At 35.2% G+C, this 27,780-nt stretch overlaps 5 protein-coding genes across 5 annotated transcripts; 4 read left to right on the forward strand and 1 right to left on the reverse strand.

Annotated features, from left to right (window-relative positions):
- Positions 1 to 1,482: 1,482 nt before the first annotated feature.
- On the forward strand, positions 1,483 to 4,737 carry LOC108861109 (protein PHOX1). The gene is made up of 3 exons (XM_018634934.2): positions 1,483 to 3,960; positions 4,040 to 4,293; positions 4,480 to 4,737. Exons 1-2 carry the CDS (start codon positions 1,866 to 1,868, stop codon positions 4,201 to 4,203), a joined length of 2,259 nt encoding a protein of 752 aa, XP_018490436.1. The 5' UTR covers positions 1,483 to 1,865; the 3' UTR covers positions 4,204 to 4,293; positions 4,480 to 4,737.
- Positions 4,738 to 10,410: 5,673 nt separating this feature from the next.
- Positions 10,411 to 15,098, forward strand: LOC130510166 (uncharacterized). Its single transcript, XM_057006550.1, has 2 exons — positions 10,411 to 14,572; positions 14,785 to 15,098. The coding sequence occupies exon 1, from the start codon at positions 11,087 to 11,089 to the stop codon at positions 13,634 to 13,636; it is 2,550 nt and encodes an 849-aa protein (XP_056862530.1). The 5' UTR covers positions 10,411 to 11,086; the 3' UTR covers positions 13,637 to 14,572; positions 14,785 to 15,098.
- A 182-nt stretch (positions 15,099 to 15,280) lies between these two features.
- Positions 15,281 to 16,182, reverse strand: LOC108854670 (B3 domain-containing protein REM7-like). The gene is made up of 2 exons (XM_018628283.2): positions 15,812 to 16,182; positions 15,281 to 15,722 (listed from the first exon to the last, which is right to left on the reverse strand). The coding sequence occupies exons 1-2, from the start codon at positions 15,872 to 15,874 to the stop codon at positions 15,450 to 15,452; spliced, it is 336 nt and encodes a 111-aa protein (XP_018483785.1). The 5' UTR covers positions 15,875 to 16,182; the 3' UTR covers positions 15,281 to 15,449.
- Positions 16,183 to 17,143: 961 nt separating this feature from the next.
- Positions 17,144 to 19,152, forward strand: LOC108837958 (FBD-associated F-box protein At2g26860). The gene is made up of 4 exons (XM_018610948.2): positions 17,144 to 17,306; positions 17,408 to 18,274; positions 18,387 to 18,524; positions 18,618 to 19,152. The coding sequence occupies exons 2-4, from the start codon at positions 17,411 to 17,413 to the stop codon at positions 18,846 to 18,848; spliced, it is 1,233 nt and encodes a 410-aa protein (XP_018466450.2). The 5' UTR covers positions 17,144 to 17,306; positions 17,408 to 17,410; the 3' UTR covers positions 18,849 to 19,152.
- A 5,183-nt stretch (positions 19,153 to 24,335) lies between these two features.
- On the forward strand, positions 24,336 to 27,057 carry LOC108839470 (uncharacterized). The gene is made up of 6 exons (XM_018612226.1): positions 24,336 to 24,689; positions 24,773 to 25,098; positions 25,179 to 25,569; positions 25,852 to 26,126; positions 26,219 to 26,300; positions 26,374 to 27,057. Exons 1-6 carry the CDS (start codon positions 24,336 to 24,338, stop codon positions 27,055 to 27,057), a joined length of 2,112 nt encoding a protein of 703 aa, XP_018467728.1.
- Positions 27,058 to 27,780: the final 723 nt, after the last annotated feature.

The raw sequence follows: 27,780 nt of genomic DNA on the forward strand, positions 1-27,780 counted from the left end.
TATTCCAAAATAGTAATAATCTACTTGAATCTATACTCAACGAGCCATCTCTATATTATAAAAATATATTTACCATAAATATTCAAAAAAACTAAAATTCAAATAAAATAAAAAAAACTTTATAAAATTGTTAAATCTAATTTAACAAAAAATAATTTCTGCGTTTACAAAAAATATTAAAAATATTAGTTACTAGGTGTTTCCAAATTTTCAAGTACACCGGGATTAGATATTTAAATCTCAAAAAAATTCGAAATATCTGAAAACTCAAAAGTATCCGAAAATCTAAACACATAAGTGATTATTTTTAACCAGAAAAAATGAGTTTAATAATAATATAAACTTTAGTTTTGTGGTGTACTTCTAAAAACTTAATTAATAGTAAAAAAAACTAAAACGCTTTTTAAAAAAATATATGAAAATATGCGGGTCAAAAATATACAGATTCATTTAATTATTTATATATAATAACATATAGCATTCCTTAGTTTTTGGAGAACACCTAAAAATCATATTGTTAACTCTCGGATTGTATATTCGAAATAGTAATAATCTACTTGAATCTATACTCAAGGAGCCATCTCTATATTATAAAATAATATTTACCATAAATATTAAAAAAATAAAAATTTAATTCAAATAAAATAACAAAAACATCTTTATAAAATTGTAAAATTTAATTTAACAAAAAAAATTTCTGCGCTTACAAGAAAATATTAAAAATATTAGTTACTAGGTGTTTCCAAATTTTCAAATACATGGGTCCAGATATTTAAATCCCAGCTCAAAAGTATCCGAAAATCTAAATACATATATGAAGATATTCAAATACCAAACTGCCCCCCCCCCCCACCCCCATCAAGTTTTACCCGAAATCTGACATATGACCAAAAACACACTTAAAATTTTTACCCCAATACCCAAATATAATTTAAAATTTTATTTAAAACCTGAAACTATACCTAAAACCAGATCCAAAACTTTAAAAAATATTAGTAATACAGAAAACATATTCAATATATCCAAATATATCTAATATACACAAAACATTTTAGGTATTTTAGGTACCCGGTTGGGTCTCGAACAGGACCTAGACTCGAACTGAAACCCGATCTAGACTCAAACCGAAACCCACAGCTCCAGAAAATATCAAATATGTATTTTACCCTTGATCCGACTCCGAACCAAACATATATTTTCAAATCAATTTTGGTTTGATCTCTTGAATCCGGATTATATACCAGGCCTGAAAATAGTTACATGAGTGTATTTACAAAAAAAATTAATAAAATAATTTATATATAAACTTAAATATATTTTCTTTTTCAATATAACATAAATATATAACAATTTCAAAAATTTATTTATATTAAACTTTTTTTATATTAGACAAAACCCGCAGGTCAAAATCTATTGGTATCTTTGTTTCTCTACTTGCTACAGAAAATTCGAAAAACTATAGGGTGCCAAATCAAAACGACAAGGCATTTAATCCTCTGTTTCTGTACTGATCGTCCTTGGTTGTTGTAAGAGAGATCTTTCAGGACCTCTTGCCCGTTTTGTGCGACTGCAGCTCCTCAACCAAACCATATTAAGACACACAAGAAGTTTATCATATTCAAGGCTGTCAATGACAATGATTTGTCCTTTTCTCTGCATTTATTTGATCAACCTGAAATATATGGTTTAGATACATACATATATATGAAGTTGACTTTTCGGAATAAAATTGTCGGTGAAATTGTCATACAAAACACTTGTTCTCTCTTCTATTTTATTCGTGGATTAGAGATTACTCCATTCCATTCATTCCAAACAAAATTCGAATTCTCTTGTTGATCACGATTCAATTTCGATTTTCTTCAATGGGAAAACCGACGGGGAAGAAGAAGAAGAATAATTCCGAGACTCCGACGGCGGGTTCTTCCGGTAACAAATCAGGAAAAAGCTTCGATCGTTCCGCAGCATTCGACGAAGACATGACGATCTTCATAAACCGAGCATCAGAGCTGAAAGAAGAAGGAAACAAGCTATTCCAGAGACGTGACACGGAAGGCGCCATGTTAAGGTACGATAAAGCCGTAAAGCTTTTACCTAGAGATCACGGAGACGTAGCTTACCTGAGAACGAGCATGGCCTCTTGTTACATGCAAATGGGATTAGGAGAGTATCCCAACGCCATCAACGAATGCAACCTCGCTCTCGAGGCTTCTCCTCCTAGTAGGCCCCACAGCAAAGCTTTGCTGAAACGCGCTCGGTGTTACGAGGCGTTGAATAAGTTGGATTTCGCGTTTAGGGATTCGCGTCTTGTTCTGAGCATGGAGCCGGAGAATGTTTCTGCTAATGACATCTTTGAGAGGGTCAAGAATGTTTTGGTGGATAAAGGGATCGATGTGGTGGAGTTGGAGAAGACTTTACTCGATGATGCGCAGCCTGTTGGTGCTGCTCGGCTAAGGAAGATTGTCAAGGAGAGGTTGAGGAAGAAGAAGAAGAAGACGGAGAGGAAAAGTATCGAGGATGCCAAAGTAGAAGATGATAACAAGTTAGAGGATAAGGTTGTTGTTGAAGGGAAAAGCAACGAAGGCATTGTTGAGAGTTCAATAGTTGAAGATGGAGAGGAGGAGGTAGATAGCAGAAGGAAGCTAGAGGATAAGGTTGTGGTTGAAGAGAAGAGAGCGAGTCCTGTCATGGACAAAGAGGTCATTGCTTCTGAGATTGACCCGAAAGTGACGAGGACGGTGAAGCTGGTTCATGGAGATGATATACGGTGGGCGCAACTGCCCTTGAATTCTAGCGTTAGACTTGTGAGAGACGTTATCAAAGATCGTTTCCCTTCTCTGAAAGGTTTCTTGATTAAATATAGAGACCAAGACGGTGATCTTGTTACCATTACCACCACGGATGAGCTGAGGCTGGCTGCGTCCACGAGGGAGAAGCTCGGCTCTTTTAGATTATACGTAACTGAAGTTAGCCCCAATCAAGAACCGACTTATGAAGGTTTGAACAATGGCGAATCGTCGGAGAAGTTTGCTAAGGGATCGAGCAGTGTTGCTGATAATGGAAGTGTGGAATCTGAGAAAGCATCTCATCATGGCCTTCTTGATCATTGGATTTTCCAGTTTGCGCAATTGTTCAAGAACCATGTCGGGTTTGATTCTGATTCTTACTTGGATCTTCATAACCTCGGGATGAAGCTGTATTCAGAAGGGATGGAAGATACAGTCACCGGGGAAGATGCGCAAGAGCTCTTTGATATTGCTGCCGATAAGTTCCAAGAAATGGCTGCACTTGCCCTGTTTAACTGGGGGAACGTTCATATGTCTAAGGCAAGAAGACAGATCTATTTTGCAGAGGAGGGTCCGAGAGAAACTATACTGGAGAAGGTCGAGGAAGGATTTGAATGGGCAACGGAGGAGTACAACAAAGCTGCAGAAAAATACGAAGAAGCGGTTGAAGTTAAATCTGATTTCTACGAAGCTCTTCTTGCACTAGGGCAACAACAGTTTGAGCAGGCTAAGCTTTGCTGGTATCATGCGCTAAGCAACAAGATAGATATGGAAAGCGAGGCTTCTCAGGATGTGTTAAAGCTTTATAACAAAGCTGAGGAGAGTATGGAAAAGGGTATGCAAATTTGGGAAGAGATGGAAGAACGTCGGATGAATGGGATCTCCAACTTTGATAGACATAAAGCAATGCTGCAGAAGCTGGGCTTGGATGGGGAGTTTAGTGAAGCGTCTGGTGAAGAAAACGCAGAGCAAACAGCTAATATGAGCTCTCAGATTAACCTTTTGTGGGGTTCTTTATTGTATGAACGGTCTATTGTTGAGTATAAGCTTGGCCTACCTACCTGGGATGAATGCTTGGAGGTTGCAGTGGAGAAATTTGAATTAGCTGGAGCTTCTGCAACTGATATAGCTGTCATGGTAAAGAACCATTGCTCAAACGAGAATGCACTTGAAGGTAATTGAACTTATTTATGAATAGTAAACTCTACTTGCATATATGGGCAGTGAATATATCAATCAAACAAGAAATGCAGGTATGGGATTCAAGATCGATGAAATTGTACAAGCTTGGAATGAGATGTATGATGCCAAAAGATGGCAGATCGGTGTCCCATCTTTCCGGCTAGAACCTTTGTTCCGGAGACGGTCACCAAAACTGCATGATATTTTAGAGAACGTGTTTTCAGGGCCTCAGTGATGAAACCGGCCATCATATAAACAGACCGCACATGTCATCAGCTGAACATATATTCAGACCGAACATATCATCAGCTTCATATTTCACTAGGTAAAAATCTCATTTCCGCTTGATTTAACCCGTAATATGGTAATGTTTTGGTTGATTACTACTTTGAGATTAGTGATAAGAGTATAACAACCATATGGTGAGATTGCTTATATAATCTGTGGTTCATGGTGTCTGAAGAAAACTAATCTCTTCATGATCTGTTTCAACGATGTATTGTTATTGCAGGTATTGGTATTTACTGGGTGTTGCATGCAACTTTTCTTCTTTTTTGGTTGGTCTCTCGCTTTTTGGAAGGAATATTTTTCTCTTGGCGGGTATGTGTATGGCCGCGAAGATGCGTGATGATTTTTTGTGCACTTTGGGTTCAAATTTTTTTTTTTTACTTTTCATTTTGGTGGGTTTGTAATAATGTAATTATATCATTGTTTTGTAATATATTTTTGTATTGATTGGTTATGTTTATCCAAATGGTCATTAGCTCAACTGAAAAAAAATCCTCACCATTGTGTTTGAGGTTCTCAGACTGCTGGACGAAACCAATATTACATGTTGTTTTGGGTCTGGTTTCGGCGGAACCTCCTAGTAATTCAGTATATATATATATATATATATATATATATGTTTGCCGGTGATTGTGTCAGTCTTATATGAAGGTCCTGATTTGCAGCACTCAAAATTGTTAGCATCATACAGTTTATAAATGAAGGTTTTGAATTGCGGCATCCAAGTGTGTTTCTTGTGTAGTCCATTAGCTAAAGTAAATTTTATCAATTGAAGTCTACTTTTTACATGATCTATTTCCAGAAAAATGTTTTGGTAAGTAGAACATAAACGCTAACTGAAGTCTATCTGGTGGCCTAGATTACTCTTGAACTATACGATCTATAATTTTTTCTTCTTATATAAATCTCTACGGGCCCTTCTGGCATAGTGTGAAAACAACTTTACACGGACAAAATGTTACACCATTGATCTCTAATCCCCTATAAATTAATTGCGAAACATATCTGAAAAAATGTAACTTCAAATTTGTAATATTTATAAAAAAAACTCATGTTTAACGTGTCAATCAATTAAGTACTCAATTAATCATATGTTGCAGCATTAAACTCAATTGGAAAAATTATTGATCCAAATTCGATTTTAATTCTTGATATAGACATTAACGATTAACTATAGGGGATGTCCATTATGGACCACTCATTTATCAAATTGAAATTTATTATATATTCTTTCTTTAAATAAAACTTACGGAATTATCTAATGTGACTAAAAATATATATGGCAATTAATGATTTAAAAAATAAATATTTGATAAAAATCTGTATAATTTCTATCATTTTTGTTTAATTTTATTATTAAAATAAATTACACAATTACATTAATCATATAATAAATATTTAGATTTTTTCATATGTTGTATTTTGAATTTTTCAAAACAAATATAAATTAATAAAACTGTTAAAAGTCTCACATAAACTTTTGTGATCAATATTTAAATTTTTCTATAATAAGATCCAATGATTATAAAATTATATGAATAAATAATTTTATTTAAATATGTGTTTATGTTATATATATATATATATATATATATATATATATATATATATCTTTTAAAATCTCTATAATATTATTGAGAAGTCAGTTCCCTATGTGTCGCATTCACGTTAACTCTCATGATGGTTGATTACAGTGATATCCTTAATGAATTGAAATATTATATTTATATACAATTATTGAATTTATTATTTAGTTTCCTTTTTAAAAATTTCCAAATAACATCCATAAAAAAAAAAAAATTTACAAAGTTATAAAAAAATAAAACAGAAAATGTGTATATATATAATATGATTTCATTAAAACGGAAAATTCAAAAATTAAAAATATTCCATCAAAAGTATTTTTTAATAGCATAAAATATAATTTGCTTTAAAATTTTATGATTATGGGACTTAATATAACCATAACTAAAATACCAAAGCAAGTCAGAATTCTCATTTTAAAATTATTTAAAATAATTATCAGTTTATCATTTAATAAATCTAAAGCATAAAATTATTTAGAATTTATAAAATAGTTTAATTATTGTAATTAGTAATATATGTGTTCATAAATTTCCAAAAATGTATTAGTTATTGTCGCTTTAATTTCTAATATTTATATTTTTAAATAATTAATATAATTTGATAAATATTATGAAAATACATGCATATTTAAACGATAAGTAAAATTACTTTTTTACTTAATTATAATAAAAATAACTATACTTCAGTTGGAATTTGAAAGAACATATCTAACTCAATATACTCATAATATGAATGACTCGATTCATCCTGCTTATATTAATTTATTTAATTTAGAATTAGACACTTTAGTTTATTTTATGTCATTTTAAGCACAATATATCTTAAGTCATACATAATTTTCTTCAAATATATTTACACATCTAAGACAACGACCAACGTAAATGCAAATAAAAAATTAATCATAATTTTAATATATTTAAAATAAAAGGTATTATAGTTGAATTCAGATAAATATATGCATTCCAATATACCAAATGATAACTTAATCAATTGTAAAAATAACAAAATCGAGTAGATATAACATAATTAAAATCATATCTAATTAAAGTAATATAATATTTTTGTTACAAATTATATATAAAATTTATAAATTAATTTAAAATAAAAATTAAAAATTAAAATAAATAACAATCAATTATTGTAAATTTACTTTGTAAATATTTATTTCCGTGCATGTGCACGGGAAAATCACCTAGTTAAACTATATATTGTTTGTCTATCAAACCCCATAATTGTTTAACCAAGAGAGCTGTATTAAAGTCTTGTAGATTCCTAAAACTTAGACCTCCCTATTTCTTATGTGTATTTGTCCCATGAGTACCAGTAAATACCTTTTCTTATTTCTCCCACTGCTCCACCAAAATTGCTCTAACGTACTTTAGATTTTCTTAGTAACCCCTTTAGGAAGTCTGAAGCATGACATTACATATGTTGTCATAAGTGAGGCTGCTGATTTTATTAGCACCTCTTATTTCTCCTTGTGTAGTTTATTTTATTATTATAAAAAACTACACAATTACATTAATCATATAATAAAAATTTAGATTTTTTCATATGTTGTATTTTGAATTTTTCAAAACGAGTGCTTCCTTCGTTTCATTTTACTTGTCGTTCTAGACTTCGACACAAAGATTAATAAAACATTTAAGTTTGTATATTTACTAGGTAAAAACATCATTACCAATACATTTAACCAGATTTCAACCAATAGAAAAATAACTTAGAATAAAAAAATCAATAAATTTTGCATTGAAATCATAAAACAACACTTATTTTGAAACAAATATTTTTCTCTAAAACGACATCTAATTCGAAACGGATGGAGTATAAATTAATAAAACTGTTGAAAGTCTCACATAAACTTTTGTGATCAAGATTTAAATTGTTTTCTAGAATATATCGTTTAAATTAAACTATATATCGTTTGTCTATCAAACGCCATAGTTTAACCAAGAGAGTTGTATTAAAGTCTTCCTAAAACTTAGACCTCCCTCTTTCTTATGCCATGAATACCAGTAAATACCTTTCTTATTTCTCCCATTGCTCCACCAAAAATGCGCTAACGTACTTTTCTTTTTGTCACTGGCGCTAACGTGCTTTAGATTTTCTTAGTAACCCCTTTAGGAAATCTGAAGCATGACATCTGCATTGCTTTTGGAAACCGACAAAATAAGTTTCACAGCATAGAAACATGGGAAAATCCTGGTTTCCCATCATGATGTCATGGTTATTTTTCTCACGGTCGTCAATTATTTGGTAATGAGAATAATTGTGGACAATATTACTATATTAGGGGGACAAAGATCCCACATCGGATATTGAAAGAGATCCTTAGTAATATATAAGATAGATGGATCACTCCATTTATCACCAATTGGTTTGGTCCAAAGTTGGCTCATCGATCCTTGCCCGAACATTTCGAGATTGACGCTCTGAGAGCCATCATCTCGGGAGGGGGGTATTAGACACAAAGTGTCCCACATCGGTAGTTGGAATGGATCCTTAGTAATATACTGTATAACCTCTTTAAATTAATAGTCTATAAATTAATAAATTTCATAATCCCAAATTGAGTTTTTGATTCAATTAATATCTCGATAAATTAATAATCTTTATAAATTAATTAAAATTTTAGTTTTGGTGTAGTCCCAACATTATTAATTTATAAGTAGATGAGCCTCTCCATTAATCACCAATTGTTTTTAAGTGTGAAGTCCATCTAGCTTAACATGGTATCAGAGCCCGATCCACACAATCCACATCGATTTGGTCTAAAGTTGGCCCATCAATCCTTACCCGAACATTCCGAGATTGACGCTCTGAGAGCCATCATCTTGAGGGGGCGTATTAGACACAAAGTGTCCCACATCGGTAGTTGGAATAGATCCTTAGTAATATATAAGTAGATGAGCCTCTCCATTAATCACCAATTGATTTTAAGTGTGAAGTCCATCTAGCTTAACATGGTATCAGAGCCCGATCCACGCAGTCCAACCCGATCTACATCGATCTAGCCCAAAGTTGGCCCATTGATCCTTGTCCAAGCATTCCGAGACTGACGCTCAAAGAGCCATCATCTCGAATGCGCGTATTAGGGACAAAAAATCCCACATCGGGTATTAGAAGGGATCCTTAACAATATATAAGATAGATGGGTCACTCCTCTTATCACCAATTGGTTTTAAGTGTGAAGTCCATCTAGCTTAACGTGGTATCAGAGCCTGATCCACGCAGTCCAATCCGATCTACATTGATCTGGCCTAAAGTTGGCCCATCGATCTTTGCCGAGCATTCCGAAATTCACGCTCAAAAAACCATCATCTCGAAGAGGCGTATTAGACACAAAGTGTCCCACATCGGTAGTTGAAAAAGATCTTTTGTAATATATAAAGTGGATGAGTCATTCTACTTATAACCAATTGGTTTTAAATATTAACCCCATCTAAATTAACAGACAATGAGAGTTCCACTAATATCATTCGTCATTTAGTAAAGTTATTATATTGACTTGCAGATATTGGTTGAGTCTAGTTTTGTTAATGACATGAATAAATAGCAAATCATCTTGTTAGTGTCAAATGAAACAGTTTAACAAATTATCTTCTTAGTGTCAACTGTCAAATGAAACGGTTTTGAAAAGAATAAAAATCAATCTATATATTTTTTTATGTTCACTTGTAATTAACTATACACATTTACGGCTAAATAAACATAATATAAAATTTAATTTCGTAAAGAGTTAAAAATATGTTATCATTATCGACCATTGCATCCCTAGTTTATTTAACACATGAGACACGAAAACACACAAAACTTACTAAAGAAACGAGAAATTAAAACTATAAAATTTCAAATTAAAGCTAAAACAGCATTCGGCTAATGTTTGAGCTAAAAAAAATCTTCAACTTTCAAATATTGGTTGTTTTAACTATCATATTTTGTTGATTCGGTTATTTAAGAAATCTAAATAATCAACTTTTAAACTCGATTGAAAAATAGATATATGTTAACTCTTTAAACAACATTATTTTAAAAACTGATTAAACATTAATCAAACAAAGTAGTTTTTCTTTTGCAAACACTTAAAGCATTTTTTTTTTGCAAAACCAGAAACCTAAATCAACTTCATCTTCCTCATTTTTGAGTGAGTAATATGAAGTCGATTTAAGGATTTAGTTTTGCAAAAACTATGTTTTGAATGTTTAAAGAAGCAAAATAACATCGATTGACTAATTTTTTAAAACGACATCATTTATAGAGGTAACACCATTTATTTTTATAATCGAGTTTAACAGTTGACTATTTAGGTTTTTAAAGTGGTTGAGTCAACAAAATATGATAGTTTAAACGGTAATATTTGAAAGATGAAATTTTTTATAGCTCAAACATAAATTGGAGATTTTTTTGCTTTCGGAGTTTTAATGGCTGTCCTAAGGAAACTAAAAATAATTAAAAGGGCAAAATATAATGTTTCTGAGACGAAGGAAGAGATTCGGCCCAAGTCCATTATTGATCTATTAAGATATATTTTTTTGGACATTAAATTATTGCCTAAATCCAAGGGACATCATCTCCTTTGCCCATCTTCCTCATCACTCAATCTCCTATACCCACTAAAATCATCTATACCCATACCTCTTTAATGAATTGTGGAAAGACTAAACTGACCTTGGTTTGTTGAATGAAAACCGAAAATTGTAATGTGATTGGGTTGGGTTTGTGATTGGAAATCGTTGGTTTGGGAAGTTTGGTTAATGGTTTTATAAAAAAAAAAATTAATTGAGAAAAGCTAAATTAAAAAAAAACCGAAGCTCCGTGGTGGGTCTCCCGTCTCCTCTACCTCCCCGCAGCTCCCCCATCGGGGCTCCATCCGGCTCTGTCGCCGCAGTTTCTCTCCTCCTCCTCCATTTTCAAAGTGTTTCCGGAGGTCTAGCATTCCATCGGCGCAAATAGAGTTGGGTATTGCAGGTAAACTCAGGACCCCCAACTTCTCTTGAGAAATGCATGTATTTGGAATCGAGCTAGGAGCAATGCACAACGGCATTGTTTAGTTGATGGGTCAATTAGTATAGCGATTTGGTATAAAATGCATTAATGTGGTTGAATTAAACGTTGATAGATGCGATTCGAAACCTTAGTGTTTTGGATTATTGTTGGAAAACTGGGAAAAGTGGAATAACTAGGAAAACTCGAACAACTGGTATAACTGTGTTGATCTTGTGCGATATTTTTGGCAGGATACAATGACCAATAACGTATTCGTACATTTTACATATGAAGACTGCATGTATGGTATATCTGTGAAGGCATCAGTGGAGGATGTGACGTTGTCAATGTTACAAGAAAAGATGTATAAGAAGCTTGGGTTGGATGAAAGTAAGGAAAAACTGAAATTGAGCTACATTCCGATGGTGAGACGTTGCCAGAAAGCTGTAACTATTGCTGATGATGACGATCTTTATGTTTACCTCGGAAGTGTCGATAAAGAGAACCAAAGATGTCTTTTGGTTGTGGAGAGTAGTGAAAGGTCGGGACCGAGACCACAAGATAGACTTTCGATAGCGGGTAAACGTTCTGTTGGTATGAACTACAACGATTTGCAGCTATTGGAACATGAAGTTGGACCTAATGCAATTACATTGTACGTTGGTGAGAACCAAGAGAATAACGAGGTGCGTGCTATGGAGACTGGTACTGGTAAGGAGACTGACACTGGTATGGAGACTAATACGGCTGCGGAGACTGATACTGGTATGGAGAATGATACGGCTGCAGAGAATGAAACGGCTGCGGAGACTGATACGGCTGCGGAGACTGATACGGCTGCGGAGACTGATACGGCTGCGGAGAATGAAACGGCTGCGGAGACTGATACGGCTGCGGAGACTGATACGGCTGCGGAGAATGAAACCGTACATCCAACCGCCGATAAGTATGTTGAAGAGCCACCTGCAATAGTACGGAGTAGTTGTATAGAGGAATGGGCCGATGGTTTGAGTCTCAATAAACATGACGAATTTCCAAGTAAGAAGGCAATTCAGGAGATGGTGGATAGAGCTGCATATAGTGAATGTTATCGTTATGTCACTAAAAAGTCTGATCGAAATCGATTGGTGATAACATGTTCGCAAGCTGACTGCAAATGGGTAATACGAGCTTCAGGGATTGGTGGGACGGAAATTTTCTCAATAAAAAGCTACACGAAGATGCATACATGCTCGCGGACACAACAAAGTGACAGCAACGACAAGAGAAGAGCGTCAGCAGAAGTAGTGGCAAGTTTTTTGAATGAGGAATTCCCAGGAGATGTGCAAACTCCAACTCCAAAAGATATTAAGGCTCTGGTTAAGTCCAAACTTGGTGTCATGATATCCTACTCCACAGCATTGCGTGGAAAGAATTTGGCTTCTTGTGATACACGTGGTAGTCCGGAAGATAGCTACAGGATGATGTATAGCTATTTGTACATGTTAGAGCAAATGAACACGGGAACAAAAACTAGTGTGAAATTGGATGACTCAGGTAAATTCAAGTACCTCTTCATAGCGTTGGGAGCTTGCATTGAAGGGTTTGCAGTTATGAGAAAAGTGATTGTTGTCGATGCAACATGGCTGAAGAACGGATATGGGGGTGTTCTAATTTTTGCCAAAGCTCAAGATCCTAACCGTCATTGCTATCCACTTGCGTTTGCTGTACTTGATGGAGAGAATCATGCTAGTTGGACCTGGTTTTTTGAGATGCTTAGAAGCGTTATACCAGACTCTTCTGAACTGGTTTTCATGAGTGATAGAAATGCAAGTCTGATATTTGCCATAGCAAACGTGTACCCTCAGGCTCACCATGGTCATTGTTTATGGCATTTGAAGGAAAATGTTAAAGGGCATGCTTCTAACGTCAACAAAGATGTAGTCGGGCATAGATTCATGGAGCTGGGAAAGATGTATACAATGGCTGATTTCAATGCTGCTTACGAAAAATTTAAGCTAAGGTTCCCTTCAGCTTACACGTATGTGGAGGAGAAAACTGAAAAAGACAAATGGGCAAGGGTTTTTTTCCCCCGTGACAGGTACAACTTGGACACAAGCAACAGCGTGGAATCAATGAACAAAGTGTTTAGAGAGGCAAGGAGGTGGGCCTTGATACCAATGCTGGATTGTATCATTAGGACATTCTCTGATTGGTTTAATCAACGTCGGAAGGATGCTGTTTCACAATCATTGGGTACCAAGCTAGTGCCTCTGGTTGAGAACTACTTGCACGATCTATGGGTTCTTGCGCGAACGCTACCTGTGCGGGAGCTTAATAGTTATGAGCTAGAGTACGAGGTAAAGGATAGTAATGGGAAGATGTTTTTGACGAACTTGATTGCCAAAACTTGTACTTGCAAGGTGTGGGATTATGAAAAGATTCCTTGTCTGCACGGACTGGCTGCTTACATCTATTACACTAATCAGGTGGATAGTGGGGGTGGTAGGAGCCGTGATATCAACATAGTATATCATGAGTTGTGCTCAAAATACTATTGGACGGAACTGTGGTCATTGGCGTATTGGAGGACAATTTATGCTGTGCCAGACATGTCTGTATGGGAAGTCCCGGATCACATCAGGGAGCTGAAGATCATACCTCCGGATCCTATCAAGCGTAAGGGAAGGAAAAGAGTTAATAGACTTCCATCTGGTGGAGAACGCCGTAGGAGGACACAAAACAAAAAGCGGCCTAGGCAAAATTTTGGTTTCAATTGGCTGTTATTTGGAAATGGTTCAAGCACTTCAGAGCAGAACACGGCCTAACCACGATTGGTTTCAATTGGCTGTTATTTGGAAATGGTTATTTGTATGTTTTTGGAAAACTCTGGAAAACTATTTTATCTTCTTTGTAAAACTGCATTGTGTTTCGAGTGTGACATTATTATTATTATGACATTTACTATTATGATTACTCTAGTCTAACTAATAATTCAATTAAACATATTTTTTTCAAAACGTTTTTCAAAAATTATGAAAACTCTTACTATCTCCATAATAAGCCTTATAGTTTCACTCACACTTTGTGAATGAAGAACATGTCACAAAAGAGATTATCAGATAATGTTTGTTTCCCAAATATTTGTGCAGTAAACAAGATAAATATCATGTTCAAGTACTAAAATCGAAAGTAAAACAAGAAAACCAAACTGAAAGCATTGGTAACACTGAATAAATTATAAACCACAGAAAGTACAACTATGAGCAAATCTCGTAAAACTAGTATCTTATGTAAAACTAAGAACAAATTTCGGGGAGGGAAATGAAATTACATTGGCGCCAAAACATATGAGGGAAAATAATTATTTTAATTATTTTAACTATTTTCATTATTTTTCTCTATGTCACGTCCCATCTCTCTGTCTCCACTCCATCTCTTTATTGATCCCATCGATCCATCTCTCTCTCTCCACTCCCCCACTCCATCCCTCATTCCTCTCTCTCGATCTCTTTCGGTTTCTCCCATTTCTCTCTGACAGTAAGAACTGAAGCATGACTCATCCCGAAGAGGAGTACAGTCACATGAAGGCCTTGAAGAGACACAACGACATGCTTGGTTTCGTGGCTGATGCGGAGTACGGCGTCCCGACCAAGTGCCCGTGTGGTGGAGGTATCATTCCTGAGGTATCTCCCTGTAACAAGTTTCCCAATGATTTTGATACGCAACCTGGAAGGAGGTACTTCACCTGCAAAAACTTTGAGGTAATTTTCATGTCGTGCAAAACTGGTAAAGCTTGTATAACTAGGAAAACTAGGAAAACTGGAAAACTGGAAAACTGGAAAACTGGAAAACTGGAAAACTGGAAAACTGGAAAACTGGAAAACTGGAAAACTGGAAAACTGGTAAAACTTGTAAAACTTGTTAAACTGGAAAACCTGAGAAACTTGTATAACTTGTGATAAAACTTGTGCAGAATAATGGTCTCCACTTTCGTACGCCGTGGGTGTTCGCGATTCAGGACGAAGTTACAAAGTTAGTACACCGTGTCGAAGAGATGGCTGAGGAGATTGATCGCCTCAAGTCTCAGCTTTACCAACTTCACCGTCCATGATCCCATCTTGTTGCTCTAAGTTGTTGTTGTTCTAAGTTGTTCTTGGGGATGTTGTTGTTGTTGTTCTACGTCGTATGATGGTACTTTGATCTATGTTGCTACTTTCTTTCTCTATGTGTGTGTCTTATGACTTAAACTATCTATCTAATGTTTATGTGTTTTGTGGTTTACTTCTCTATGCGTGTGTCTTGTGACATTATACGAAAATAACAAGTTTGCAACATCAAACCAAAATCAAGAAAATGATTAACTAAAAGTCGAAAATGATTAACTAAAAGTCACAGACCAAATCTATATCATGATTCAGGACGTGAAATTGATTAATTAAAATTCGAAACTCTATATACGAACTTGCTAAAGTCGAAACTAATTGACATGAAAATGATTAACTAAAAGTTTGCAACATCAAACCAAAATAACAAGTTCAAAGTACCATCAAATCAAAATAACAAGTTCAAAGTACCAAAAGCAAACATATAAAAGACACACAAAATAAGTTCAAAGCACAAGACATTGTGCTCTTAAGATCAAGTCACAACCAACATAGATGTGTACTGGATGTCACAGCAGCTCGGACCAAAGGGAGTGACGTGAAAGACCATGGAACCTTCGAGTTTGAAGATGACAATGTCTCCTATTCGAAGGTCATGTGCCTCAGCGAACTCCTTCCAACCTCGGGTGAGTCGCCTCTCTTCTTGTATCACTTGCCATGTTTGATCCGTAGCGTCGGATGTTAGTGTCCATGTGTTCCCATTCGTCTTCCCTTGGATGTGCTTGGAGAAAAATACAATGGGTATTGTCTGCAATCAAGATTTGAGGTAAGTTACACAAACAAGGAAGAAATCAGGTTCTTGCAATCAAGAAAAGGCAATAGAGAAAGTGTGTTTACCAAGTAAGTCTGGAATCCAGGAAGCAAAGGTTGGAAGAAATGAAGTTCTTGCGGTTGCGCCATCTGCAAACAAGAAACAAAAGTTAGACAAATCAACTAAGTTAGACAAATCACGGACCAAATCAATCAAGAAACAAAAGCTAGACAAAGTTAGACAAATCATTTTGCATGTCAAGGAACTTGCTAAAGTCACAGACCAAATCTATATCATTTTCAGTTTAATTCGACCATTTGCTATAAAAGAAAACTAGCAAATGAACTCAATCAAGCATCATGAACTCCATCGAATGAGCTACCATAAAATTCTCAATTTTCAGTTTAATTTGACCATTTGCTATAACCGAAAACTAGCAAATGAACTCAATCAAGCATCATGAACTCCATCGACTGAGCTACCATAAAATTCTCAATTTTCAGTTTTATTTGACCATTTGCTATAACCGAGAACTAGCAAATGAACTCAATCAAGCATCATGAACTCCATCGACTGAGCTAGCATAAAATTCTCAATTTTCAGTTTTATTTGACCATTTGCTATAACCGAAAACTACCAAATGAACTCAATCAAGCATCATGAACTCCATTGACTGAGCTAGCATAAAATTCTCAATCAAGCATCATGAACTCGATATAACCAAAACTAGCATCATGAACTCGATCAACAGAGCTAATTCATGAACTCAATCAATCAAATACGCTAAGCAAAGCCGTCACTCCATCGATGGACCGAATCTAAAAAACCCTAAGCTACTTAATTAACCATTTGGTGGTGTTGCCATGGGATTGCCATCTAAAAAACCATAAGCAACCTTAAACAAAGATGACGTTTTCTCCATCCGAGGTAAACTTGATCGATGGAGAAACAGAACCGACGAGTAAGACATACTTTCAGTTGTGTCGCTATCGGTGGGATTGGCCGTCGCTGGTCTCCTCTTTGGTGGGATTGGCCGTCGCTGGTGGTCTCCCTCGGTTGTGTCGCCGAAGGGAAAATGGAAGAAAAGGGAAAATGGGGGAGAATCGGGGGGATGGTTTGGGAAATGGAGAAAGGAAATTGGTACAATTCGGTTTTTGGACGGTTAGGTTTTAATTTCGGATCGAAATTAGGGATTGGTTCGTGGTCCAACTCAATTCGGTTATTCCTTCGGTTAAGGTAGGTACAACCGGTAAATACTTCAAATTTTCTAGGGTTAAATGTAATTTTCGGCTTTTTATTTAACTTTTCATTTTTGTTTTGTTTTCATGTCTTACGGAGATTAGAGATATAGCTGGGTGGGTATAGGAGATGATGTCCCTAAATCCAATCGTTGAGAGGCCCAACAGTCTGATTTTGAACTCTACCCTCGTCGTCTTCTTCATTTCTGGATTCAAGTTTTCGCTCAGACAATCCGTAGGGGAAATGGGTATAATACAGTGTCGACAAATGGTTTAGCAGTTCTCCGAGCATTTCTGATTTGTCTTCTGAAGCAGAAATCGAACCTCTACTTAACTTCACAAGGTTAGGGATTTTTCTCGTTCCAGCTTTTTCTAGGGTTTTGTCTCAAATGCTAAAAGTATTCAATTGTTACTAAGTGTCTGGTTCCCTTTTGTCTTCTCAAGGGTATGGACCGAATCAGTGGATTATCTGATGAGTTACTGGTTAAGATACTATCATTTGCTCCGACAGAAGTTGCTGTATCCACTAGCATCTTGTCTAAAAGATGGAAGTTTGTCTGGATGTGGGTGCCTAAACTCGAGTTTGTAATGAATCATTTTAGGCCAGACATTGCACTTCAGGATTTTATCGACAAGAATCTTCCATTACTAAGAGCTCCGGTCATTGAAAAGTTTCGCCTCCAATGTTTCTCCAAATCGTTTCGCCCTGAGGATATTAATCGGTGGGTTGGAATCACAATTTCGCGTTGCATCCGCGAGCTTGATATCAACTATTTCGCTTTTAGTCACAATGACGAACTTGCTATGTTACTGCCAAGCAGCTTGTATACCTGCAAATCGCTCGTGACTTTGAAACTTAACGGCCATAGGATTCATGTCGATGTTCCTCGAACGGTTTCTCTTCCTTCACTGAAAAATTTGTTACTACGAGAAGTGACTTACTCAGCTGAGGATTCTCTTCGACTGCTTCTATCCTATTGCCCTCTTCTTGAAGATCTGGTTATCGCGAGAGAGAGGGGTGACAATATTAGAGGGATTGTTGTTATTAGCCCGTCTTTGCAGAGGCTAACCTTACCTATAGATGGTGGAACTTCTGATTCTAATGAGTATGTGATAGTTGCTCCGTCTTTGAAGTATATCACAGTTGAGCATTATGCAGCATATGGGTTCTCTTATTTGGTTGCACATATGCCTAAAGTGGAAGAGGCAGATATCGTTGCTGAGAATCAACGTCACCTGGAGAAAATTTTGGAATCAGTTACATCTGTCAAACGCATTTCTTTATGTGTATGGGTCAACGAAGAAGAAGAGGTAAAAATCTATTTCCATCTACTAACTTCAAGTTCGCAAATTCTTAATATTATCACTTGTTTTTTTGGGGATTGAGAATGAATCCTTTGTTATTTACTTGTCATGTGTGCAGTATATGTATCATGATGGTATTTACTTCAGCCAGCTTGAACATCTGAAGCTATGTATCAGCTTTGATTATTGGTTGAAGTTACTTTTCCGGTTGCTCCAAGATTCTCCTAAACTACGAGTCCTCAAACTCTACATCAGTGTACGTTTCTTCCTTTGACTAATTTTCTAATCTAAAACAAATCTTTACCTTCAGTGTATAATAAGTCTCTCCCTCTCTCTCTTTTTATCTTAGTGTGATGATTCAAGGAAGTATAAAGCTGGTAGCTGGAACAATAACCAGAGCTCTGTTCCTGAATGTTTGTTGGAGAGTCTTGAAAGTTTTGAGTTTGCAGGGTACAGAGGAAGGCCGGAAGAGAGGGATTTCGTGAGTTTTATCTTCAAAAATGCTTGTCGCTTGAAGTCATCATCAATCATGGCTCCACTTTATCCCGATGAGGAAAGTTGTTCGTCAACAGAAACTTGAAATGATGAAGAAGTTCCTGCAAGTCATTTCATTTCGGATTTCAGGCTTCTTTTGTTGTCCAAGAACAATTTGGTGTTTAATCGAATATGCAACTTGCTTTGAGAACCAAACTTTATCATGTGTTCATTTAGAAAATCCACTCAAATGATTCATTTGGATATTATTCGGAATGGTCGTTTCTCTATCCAAATATTTCATATAGATGGATCATCTAAAAGAACTTAAAAGAACTTGCGTTTGTTTGTTCATCTATGTTTTCATTTATATGAGTTTAGTAAGTAAATGAATTATATTCTTTTGTTTTGATTTAATTACATTTTATTTTATTCAATTCTATTAATTTTTATTAATTAATAAAAATATAATTATTTAATATACAATTTTGGTAGGAAATATAATTTTGTGATTTAGGAAAGAACGTAATTTAATAGTTTTAGCGGAAAAATGAATTGTGATTTCGGCGAGAAAATGTTGTTTTGTGGTTTTGACGAAGAACATAATTTTGCGGATTAGGTTGGAAAAGTAGTTTTTTGTGGTTTTGATGGAAAAATGTTTTGTTACGAATTTGATTAAAATGTGTTTTATGGTATTGGTGGGAAAATATATTTTGAGCAAAATGCATTTTTGTGTTTTTGGTGAAAATATATTTTAGTATTTTTGGCGGAAAAATGTTTAATTTGACGAGAAAATGAGTTTTTATAAATTAACTAGGTGTTTTCCTGCACCATGTGCAGTAAAAGAATTTTAAAATATTTTTTAAAAGATAAATATAAATTATATTTATTTTTTATTAATATTATTTTCTTATCAATATTTTAATATAAATTTGAGTTAACTGAACATTAAAATTAAGATAAAACCAATTTTGTTTATTTTGAATTATATTTAAGAATGTGCATGTATGTATTTAAAATTATAATCTTAGGTAGATTTTTCTATCTATTTATTTTAGTTAAATATATTTAAATAAATATGTAAAATTTCAAAATTTTCAAAAATTAAAATTAATATATATAAAATCTGTAAATATATATAAGAAACTAATGATTTTACGATTTAATTTGATTTTATGATTTAATTTTATAATTTTCTAAAAATATGTATATATTTTTGAAATATTTTTAATTTAAATGATATTTCAAAATTTGAAATGCTATAATTGAATATATTTATTTTAATGATGATTTATGCGTAATTGCCATATTTTTAAAAAGTCCAAAAATATAAATCGATAATAAATATAATATATGAGTTATTACCATATTTTAAAAAATTTATCAAAAATATAAATTAACATTAAATATAATTGTCCATGTCATATTAATCTATAAGACATGTCATCAATTTTAGTAAGTATGTCACAATTATTAATCTAGGTGTTTTCATGCACCATGTGTAGTGATGAATTTTTTAAAAGTTAAATTTTATATTTTAAATATAATTTATTAATATTATATATTTTATTATTTTGACTAATAATTAATATAAATATCATTAATTAAGCATAAAATTAAGAGAAAATATTTTTTTTATTTTAAATTATATTTAAGAATATATATGTATATATATAAAGTTAAAATCTTAGATAAAAAAATATTTATTTCATTTGGTTAAATTATTAAATCAACTTGTACAAAATTAGTAAAAATCATATAAAATTGTATAGTTATCAAAATTTAAAACTAAATAATATTTATATAATTTGTAGATATCTAAAAGAAACTAATGATATTACGATTTTTTTTAATTCAGAAAATTTAGAAAATTTTAGATGATAAAAATTTTATTATTATAAAAGTAAAATTATATAATATTTCGAAATTCAAAATATCATATTTGAATATATTTATTTTAGTGATGATCTATGAGTTATTACCATATTCTACAAAGTTTACCAAAAATATAAATCAATATTAAATGTAATATATGAGTTATTGCCATATTTTAAAAAGATTTCCAAAAATATATATTAACATTAAATGTAATTGTCCATGTCATATTTAACCATATGACATGTCATCAATCTTAATAGCCACGTCACCATTTTTTTGTTAAAACGATTGTAGAGAATACATGTGGCAAATCACTTCTCAAATATAGACTAGAAGATGCAATATATATGAAATTTATATCATATAACTTATACAAGTTTCAACACAATTATAATAAATTTGCATGTTTATATTTTTCTAATAGTAGATTACATTCATGTCGAAAAACTAATTTAATATTAAACTTCATACAATATATAAATTAGTTTAAAATTTCATACAATTATAGTAAAATGATTATAATCATCAATGAATTTAAAATAAAAACTAATTTATATATAAAATTAAACTTCATACAATATATAATATTAGTTTCATGAATTTATTTTAAATTATATGGAATTAGTAAGGGAATTAGCCAAAAATATGTGTGGCCGTCCAAATCCGCGCATGCACCTTCCGTCGATTTACCGGAGCTATACACGGTTGAATTTCTCTAAGACACGGGATAAACTTGAAACTTCTACATTTTTCAAAAAAAAACTTGAAACTTCTACACTATTAAAGCTACTAAAGGGCCATCAAAAAGGAATAAAAAATTGTCCCTCTTCTGAAAGAAAAGTTGGACATGAATCGTTGAATATGAGAATTACAAACCAAAAACTATCAAAGTTTGATTTTTATTGTCGGCTATGGAAGTTTGATTAAAATTGAAAAGTTGACAATAAAAAAAAAGGAAATTTGCTAAAAGAGAACAAAAAAATGAGGGTGGTGTCCTAATGGGATAATCCAATCAAAAGTTGTCCTAATGGAATAATTTTTTTACTAAAACCCAAAATTAACCTTTCTTTAATCAATTTTAGATTTAATTAAAACGAAATTAATAAATCATAATGTAAAAAAAAATAAAAAAACTATATTTAAAAGGGAAAATAAAAAGAAAAAAATTAACTAAAGCTCTCATTTGTCTCTCTCGCCTCCGCCTCTCTCTGTGTCGCGAAGCGATTGTCTCTCCCCCTCCGATGGCATCTCCGCGTCTCAGCATCTGTCCAGCCCCGGTGTAACCCGTCGTCTCTCTCTATCGCCGCCTCTAAGCCTCTCTCGTCTTGTTCTGTCTCGGCTTCTCCGTCTCACTCTTCCTCCGCCATCGTCTCTCTTTTTCTCCGCCTCAACGGCTATCCGTGTCTCCGCCTCTCCGTCTCACTCTATCTCCGCCATCCTCTCTCTTTCTCGGGCTCTACGGTTTAGGTTAAGGTAAAACTTGAAACCATCTACGATTTAGGTTTTTGTTTTTATGTTATCGGTTTGGAGAGTGCTTGGATTGATTTGTTATGTCTGACCCATCTCATTCTTGTCTGCATGGTCAATTAAATTCTCTGCCTCTCTCTCGACGATCTCAAAGGCGATTTGGAGCTTCTATTGGTGCTTGCTGAAATCGCTATTGTCTTCACCCTCTCCGCCTCTCTCTTTCTCCGACATCGGTACCATACAAGGTACTTCTTCTTCTGCTTCATCAGTTTCTTTGTGGTATTTGTGTGTTTGTTGTTAACAGATGATATGAAACAATATAGATTGTGAATTGTCTCAGTTGGAGTAACTGATTAATTTTGTGAATTTTTTTTGGGTTAACATTGTCTCCTTAATTGATACAGTGTTCAATGGTTCAATTGAATTTGAATTTTTTTAAGTTTTGGGACTATCCTATGCCTTCATTTGAAGTTGTTTAAGTTTTGTGAATTGATATGGTAGTTGTTGCTATGTGTTTGTGTTCCTCGGGTTCCTCTTTGCCTGAATCGAGTGTTATAAATAATAGTGTTGCTGTTGTATATGTTTACTCATTTTCTTCCTCTTTGTTTGTGTTTCTTTTATAAGGGAAAATAAAAAGAAAAAAATTAACTAAAGCCCTCATTTGTCTCTCTCGCCTCCGCCTCTCTCTGTGTCGCGAAGCGATTGTTTCTCCCCCTCCGATGGCATCTCCGCGTCTCAGCATCTGTCCAGCCCCGGTGTAACCCGTCGTCTCTCTCTATCGCCGCCTCTAAGCCTCTCTCGCCTTGTTCTGTCTCGGCCTCTCCGTCTCACTCTTCCTCCGCCATCGTCTCTCTTTTTCTCCGCCTCAACGGCTATCCGTGTCTCCGCCTCTCCGTCTCACTCTATCTCTGCCATCCTCTCTCTTTCTCGGGCTCTACGGTTTAGGTTAAGGTAAAACTTGAAACCATCTACGATTTAGGTTTTTGTTTTTGTGTTATCGGTTTGGAGAGTGCTTGGATTGATTTGTTATGTCTGACCCATCTCATTCTTGTCTGCATGGTCAATTAAATTCTCTGCCTCTCTCTCGACGATCTCAAAGGCGATTTGGAGCTTCTATTGGTGCTTGCTGAAATCGCTATTGTCTTCACCCTCTCCGCCTCTCTCTTTCTCCGACATCGGTACCATACAAGGTACTTCTTCCTCTGCTTCATCAGTTTCTTTGTGGTATTTGTGTGTTTGTTGTTAACAGATGATATGAAACAATATAGATTGTGAATTGTCTCAGTTGGAGTAACTGATTAATTTTGTGAATTTTTTTTTGGTTAACATTGTCTCCTTAATTGATACAGTGTTCAATGGTTCAATTGAATTTGAATTTTTTTTAAGTTTTGGGACTATCCTATGCCTTCATTTGAAGTTGTTTAAGTTTTGTGAGTTGATATGGTATTTGTTGCTATGTGTTTGTGTTCCTCGGGTTCCTCTTTGCCTGAATCGAGTGTTATAAATAATAGTGTTGCTGTTGTATATGTTTACTCATTTTCTTCCTCTTTGTTTGTGTTTCTTTGTCAACAGCCTCTGTCGTGTTGTTCTCAATTTTTTTTATTACTAGGTTGTTATTATGACACTGGCTGCTTGTTTACATTGTTATTGTGACACTGAATGCTTGTTTGAACAAAGAGCAAAGTGTTTGACTTTATCTGAACTTCACTCATTTTGTTTTGAATAATTAATTTTTTTTTTTACTTTGTAGATATGGAGGCAGAGCTACCTAAGCGAGTGTATGCAGAGGGCATGGAACCTCAGGTGAAGAAGATCAACAACTGCTGCCGCATGCAACTCATCAGGGATCTGAAGAAAGCTATGTCTACGGAGTATGATGATGTGAAGAAAGATCCTCTTTTCACACACATCATGGCTATTGCGGAAAATAAGCTTCAGTTCTCGGGGAAACTGGTGGATAGCTTCTTATGCAGGCAGCTGATTACCTCAAAGAAGCATGAGAAGTGATTTGTATTTGGGAGGACGCTTGTCCGGTTTTCGCTTCAGGAGTACCACGTTGTGACAGGCCTAAAGATTTCTCGGGAAGATAGCACAGGCGTAGTTACTTGTAAACCCGACGGGGGGTTTTGGAGTGAGCTAGTAAGGAGAGGTGGTAAGATAAGCTTGCAGTCGATCAAGAAGAAACATCTTCAACAAGTGAACACCTGGACCCGAGTTGATAGGCCGTTTGATCTACTTGTGCGTGATAATGGGAGTGGTGATGGGGCGTAATGAGAAGGTGAACATCCCTCATATGTATATTAAGTTGGTGATGGATCTTGACAAGCTTCGGAAGTTCCATTGGGGTCTTCACTCCTACGACTTTCTGCTCAGTTCCATTGACAAGGCTAGGAAGAGGTTGGGTAAGAAGGACAGCTACATTTTCGAGGGTTTCTCATATGCTATCCAGATTTGGCTTATGGAAGCAATTCCGGATTTTGGAGAAATATGTGGCAAGAGAGTCTCAGACAGCTTCAGAGGTCCAATGTGTGGCAATTGGAAAGGAGTTGCAAAAGTTTCTTATCAAGACATCACAAAACTTGAAGACTCTTTTACTGACAAGGTATGCATATTTACCTTATTTGATTGCAGCCTTGTTGTATTTATTTTCTATTGCTTTTAATGTTATAAATGTTTGATTTGTAGAGTGTCTTGTTCTCCGTCATCTCAGTGAGAGGTAATGATGTCTTGATCGATCAAATTTACAGAAGGAAGGGTGAGATGGAAGATGAACGAGTCGACCTTATCCTGGAGAGGATAAGGACAAAGTTTGATTGGAGCAACACAGACTGGGAAGTTATAGAAGCCGAAGACACTGTAATGGAGGAAGCTGTGAGGGATTATATTGATGCAGAAGCTGCTAATATTGGCGAGGATACTGATGTTGTAGCAGACGAGGAGACCTCTTCGGTTGAGGTTACAGGAAAAGGCAAGAGAAAGGTTCATGACGAAGGAGCGGAGACAAGAAAGAAGTTGTTGCTGTGTAAGCAAGCAGCTGAGAAAAAACAGAGTGTTGATCGCGAGACTAAAAGTTTCATTGAGGTCTCATCAGTACATCTGTCACGTCCTTGGGGGAGATGCTCAGCGCGAAAATGGAAAATATGGAGGCGAAAATGGAAAATATGGAGTCGATGTTTACGGAGAGGATGGGTAAGATGGAGAGCATGGTGTCACAGCTGAGGTCTGCAATCAGGTTGAGTGCAGAAGGGAGTGATCCTAGCATGAGCGAAGCTGAAGAAGATGTTGTAAAGAACAAAGGTGATCAAGCTGCATCTAAGAAGACAGCCGCTGAAGCTCCATCTAAGAGCAAAGGCGCTCAGGCTCCATCTAAGAGCAAAGGCGCTCAAGCTGCTTCTAAGACCAAAGACAACCAATCTCCACCAAAAAGCAAAGGCGGCCGAGCTCCACCAAAAAGCAAAGACACTCAAGCTGCACCAAAAAAGGTACGACCTATGAGAAAGTGTAGAACTTGATGAACTTGGAACTAGGATGCTTGAGTTAGGATGCCGGAGGTAGGATTTTGGAGTTATGATGTCCTTGTAACTTCATTTTCATGTTGTAATATTATGTAACGTGTAATATGACTGAATGTTTGTAATGTATAATATGACTTAATGTTTGTGTAATGGTTTGTAATGTCTAAAATGCTGGAACTCCTTGGATGTAATCCTTTGTTTGTGCTATGAATGACTTCTTATATGATTGTTTTTATATTTTTTGAATAGGCTGGGGAAAAGATTGCTCTTGAAACTAATGATTTTGATTTTGGATTGAATACACAAGACTTGGGGGACCTCCCCCAATCTACTTTTGTCGATGGTTTTGATCTTTCTCAAGTTAAGGTTGAAAAGTCTAGTCAAGCAAGAGCGTTGGGCAAGTCCATACCGCACTTAGTTGACGAGACAAGAGGTACGGCCGCGGAAACAGCCCCAGATGCGGCATTGGTGTTTCTCGGCGAAGAAGATTGGGCAAAAGTAACAAAGTGGTCAACTTCCCCCACGTAAGTAGCTTATCCTTCTTCGAGTGAATATGTTTACATTTTAAACTAAAACGGTCATACATATTAGCTTGTATCTTTGTGTTTTGTTTCAGACCAATACGTTGTGGACCTACTATTTTAGATACTGACGTTGTTAACCGTCTTATGGATCCATTTGAGTGGCTGAATAATTGGGTAATAATTTTTAGAATATACTTCCAACTTTGTTTTCTTAAATTGCCTATGCTAATCTCATCGAAATATGCAGGAGATTGACGCCGCCATGTTCGTATTCCGGGAGAGAACATCTCTCAATCGATGGAAACCGTTTCGAGTAGCTTTCATGACGACGGTCTTCAGAAATATGATTAAAAAAGAGTACAGTCTTCTCAAAGGGGGTAGGAGGAAATACAATCTTCACAATTTGCTAGTTGAGTACGGCAAAGGGGTGCTTCCACCACGTGGTGCTACACATGAGATATGGAACGTAGATGTGGATCGAATGTATGTCCCTGTTCACGTTAGTGGGAATCATTGGATCGCCTTGTGCATCTCTTTCGCGACCCGTAGTATTGATGTCTTCGACTGCTCGGATAGAAAGCATTACACCGAGGTGGAGGCTTTCGCAATTATGATTCCTCGTATTGTCAAGGCAGTACAGCCGGCAAATCATCAGAAGGATTTCCTTATCGGTGCATATACTGTTGAATATGTGAAAATGGGTTCACTGAATAAAAGTGCATGTGATTGTGGTGTTTATGCAGTGAAGTTCATCGAGTGCCATGCGCTTGGATTGGAGTTGTCTTTGCTGAATGATGATAACATCAAAGAAGCTCGACATAGACAGTTGTGGGATCTTTGGGAAGCAGCTAATGACCAGGAACTTGTTGAGAAGATGTCAAAGTATGAACCTCCTGCTTGTCTTTCTTCGACCTACCAAGAGATTCTGTGAGAAAGCCTCATCAAGTGTTTAAGTTTAGTCTTTTAATCTGATTTTTAGAAACCTTATGCTTCATCTAATGTATTACTATTAGTTTTTTTTCTAATTTTTAGAACCTCTTAACGAATGCAGCTTCTAATATATAAAGATTTGTTTTTATTATGGTTTATGGTCAGATTATGTATTAGACCCTAAATGAGACCCTAAACACACTCTAAATTAAACATATCATATTCATACCCTAAATGAAACCCTAAACACTCTCTAAATTAAATCTTAAACATATCCTATTCATAACCAAAGCCTATATATACCCTAAACGAGGACCATACCCTATATATACCCTAAACGAGGACCATACCATATATATACCCTAAACGAGGACCATACCCTATATATACCCTAAATTAAATATGTTTAATTCAACTTTGAGATTTGTTTAAGAGAGACACTCTACTTACACACCACTGTACACATTATAAGACAATACCCTTATGTGTGTTTCTCACAAACCAATATTTGATCCATTTAATGAAAAACCCGACACAATCGACTCCTTAAACCTACCCAAATACCCGAGACTTATATTACTAGAAACCCGATTTTTTTCATTTTTTTCAGATCCCTAATTCCCCTTCCCCATCCATCTTCTCTCTGAAACTGATTTTTAAGCTCTCGTCAGATCCCTAATTCCCATCATTCTTCTTTCTCGAAAGCGTTTCTGCCGAACATGAT

Source organism: Raphanus sativus, chromosome 3 (genome assembly GCF_000801105.2).
Source record: "Raphanus sativus cultivar WK10039 chromosome 3, ASM80110v3, whole genome shotgun sequence".
Lineage (NCBI taxonomy): Eukaryota > Viridiplantae > Streptophyta > Magnoliopsida > Brassicales > Brassicaceae > Raphanus > Raphanus sativus.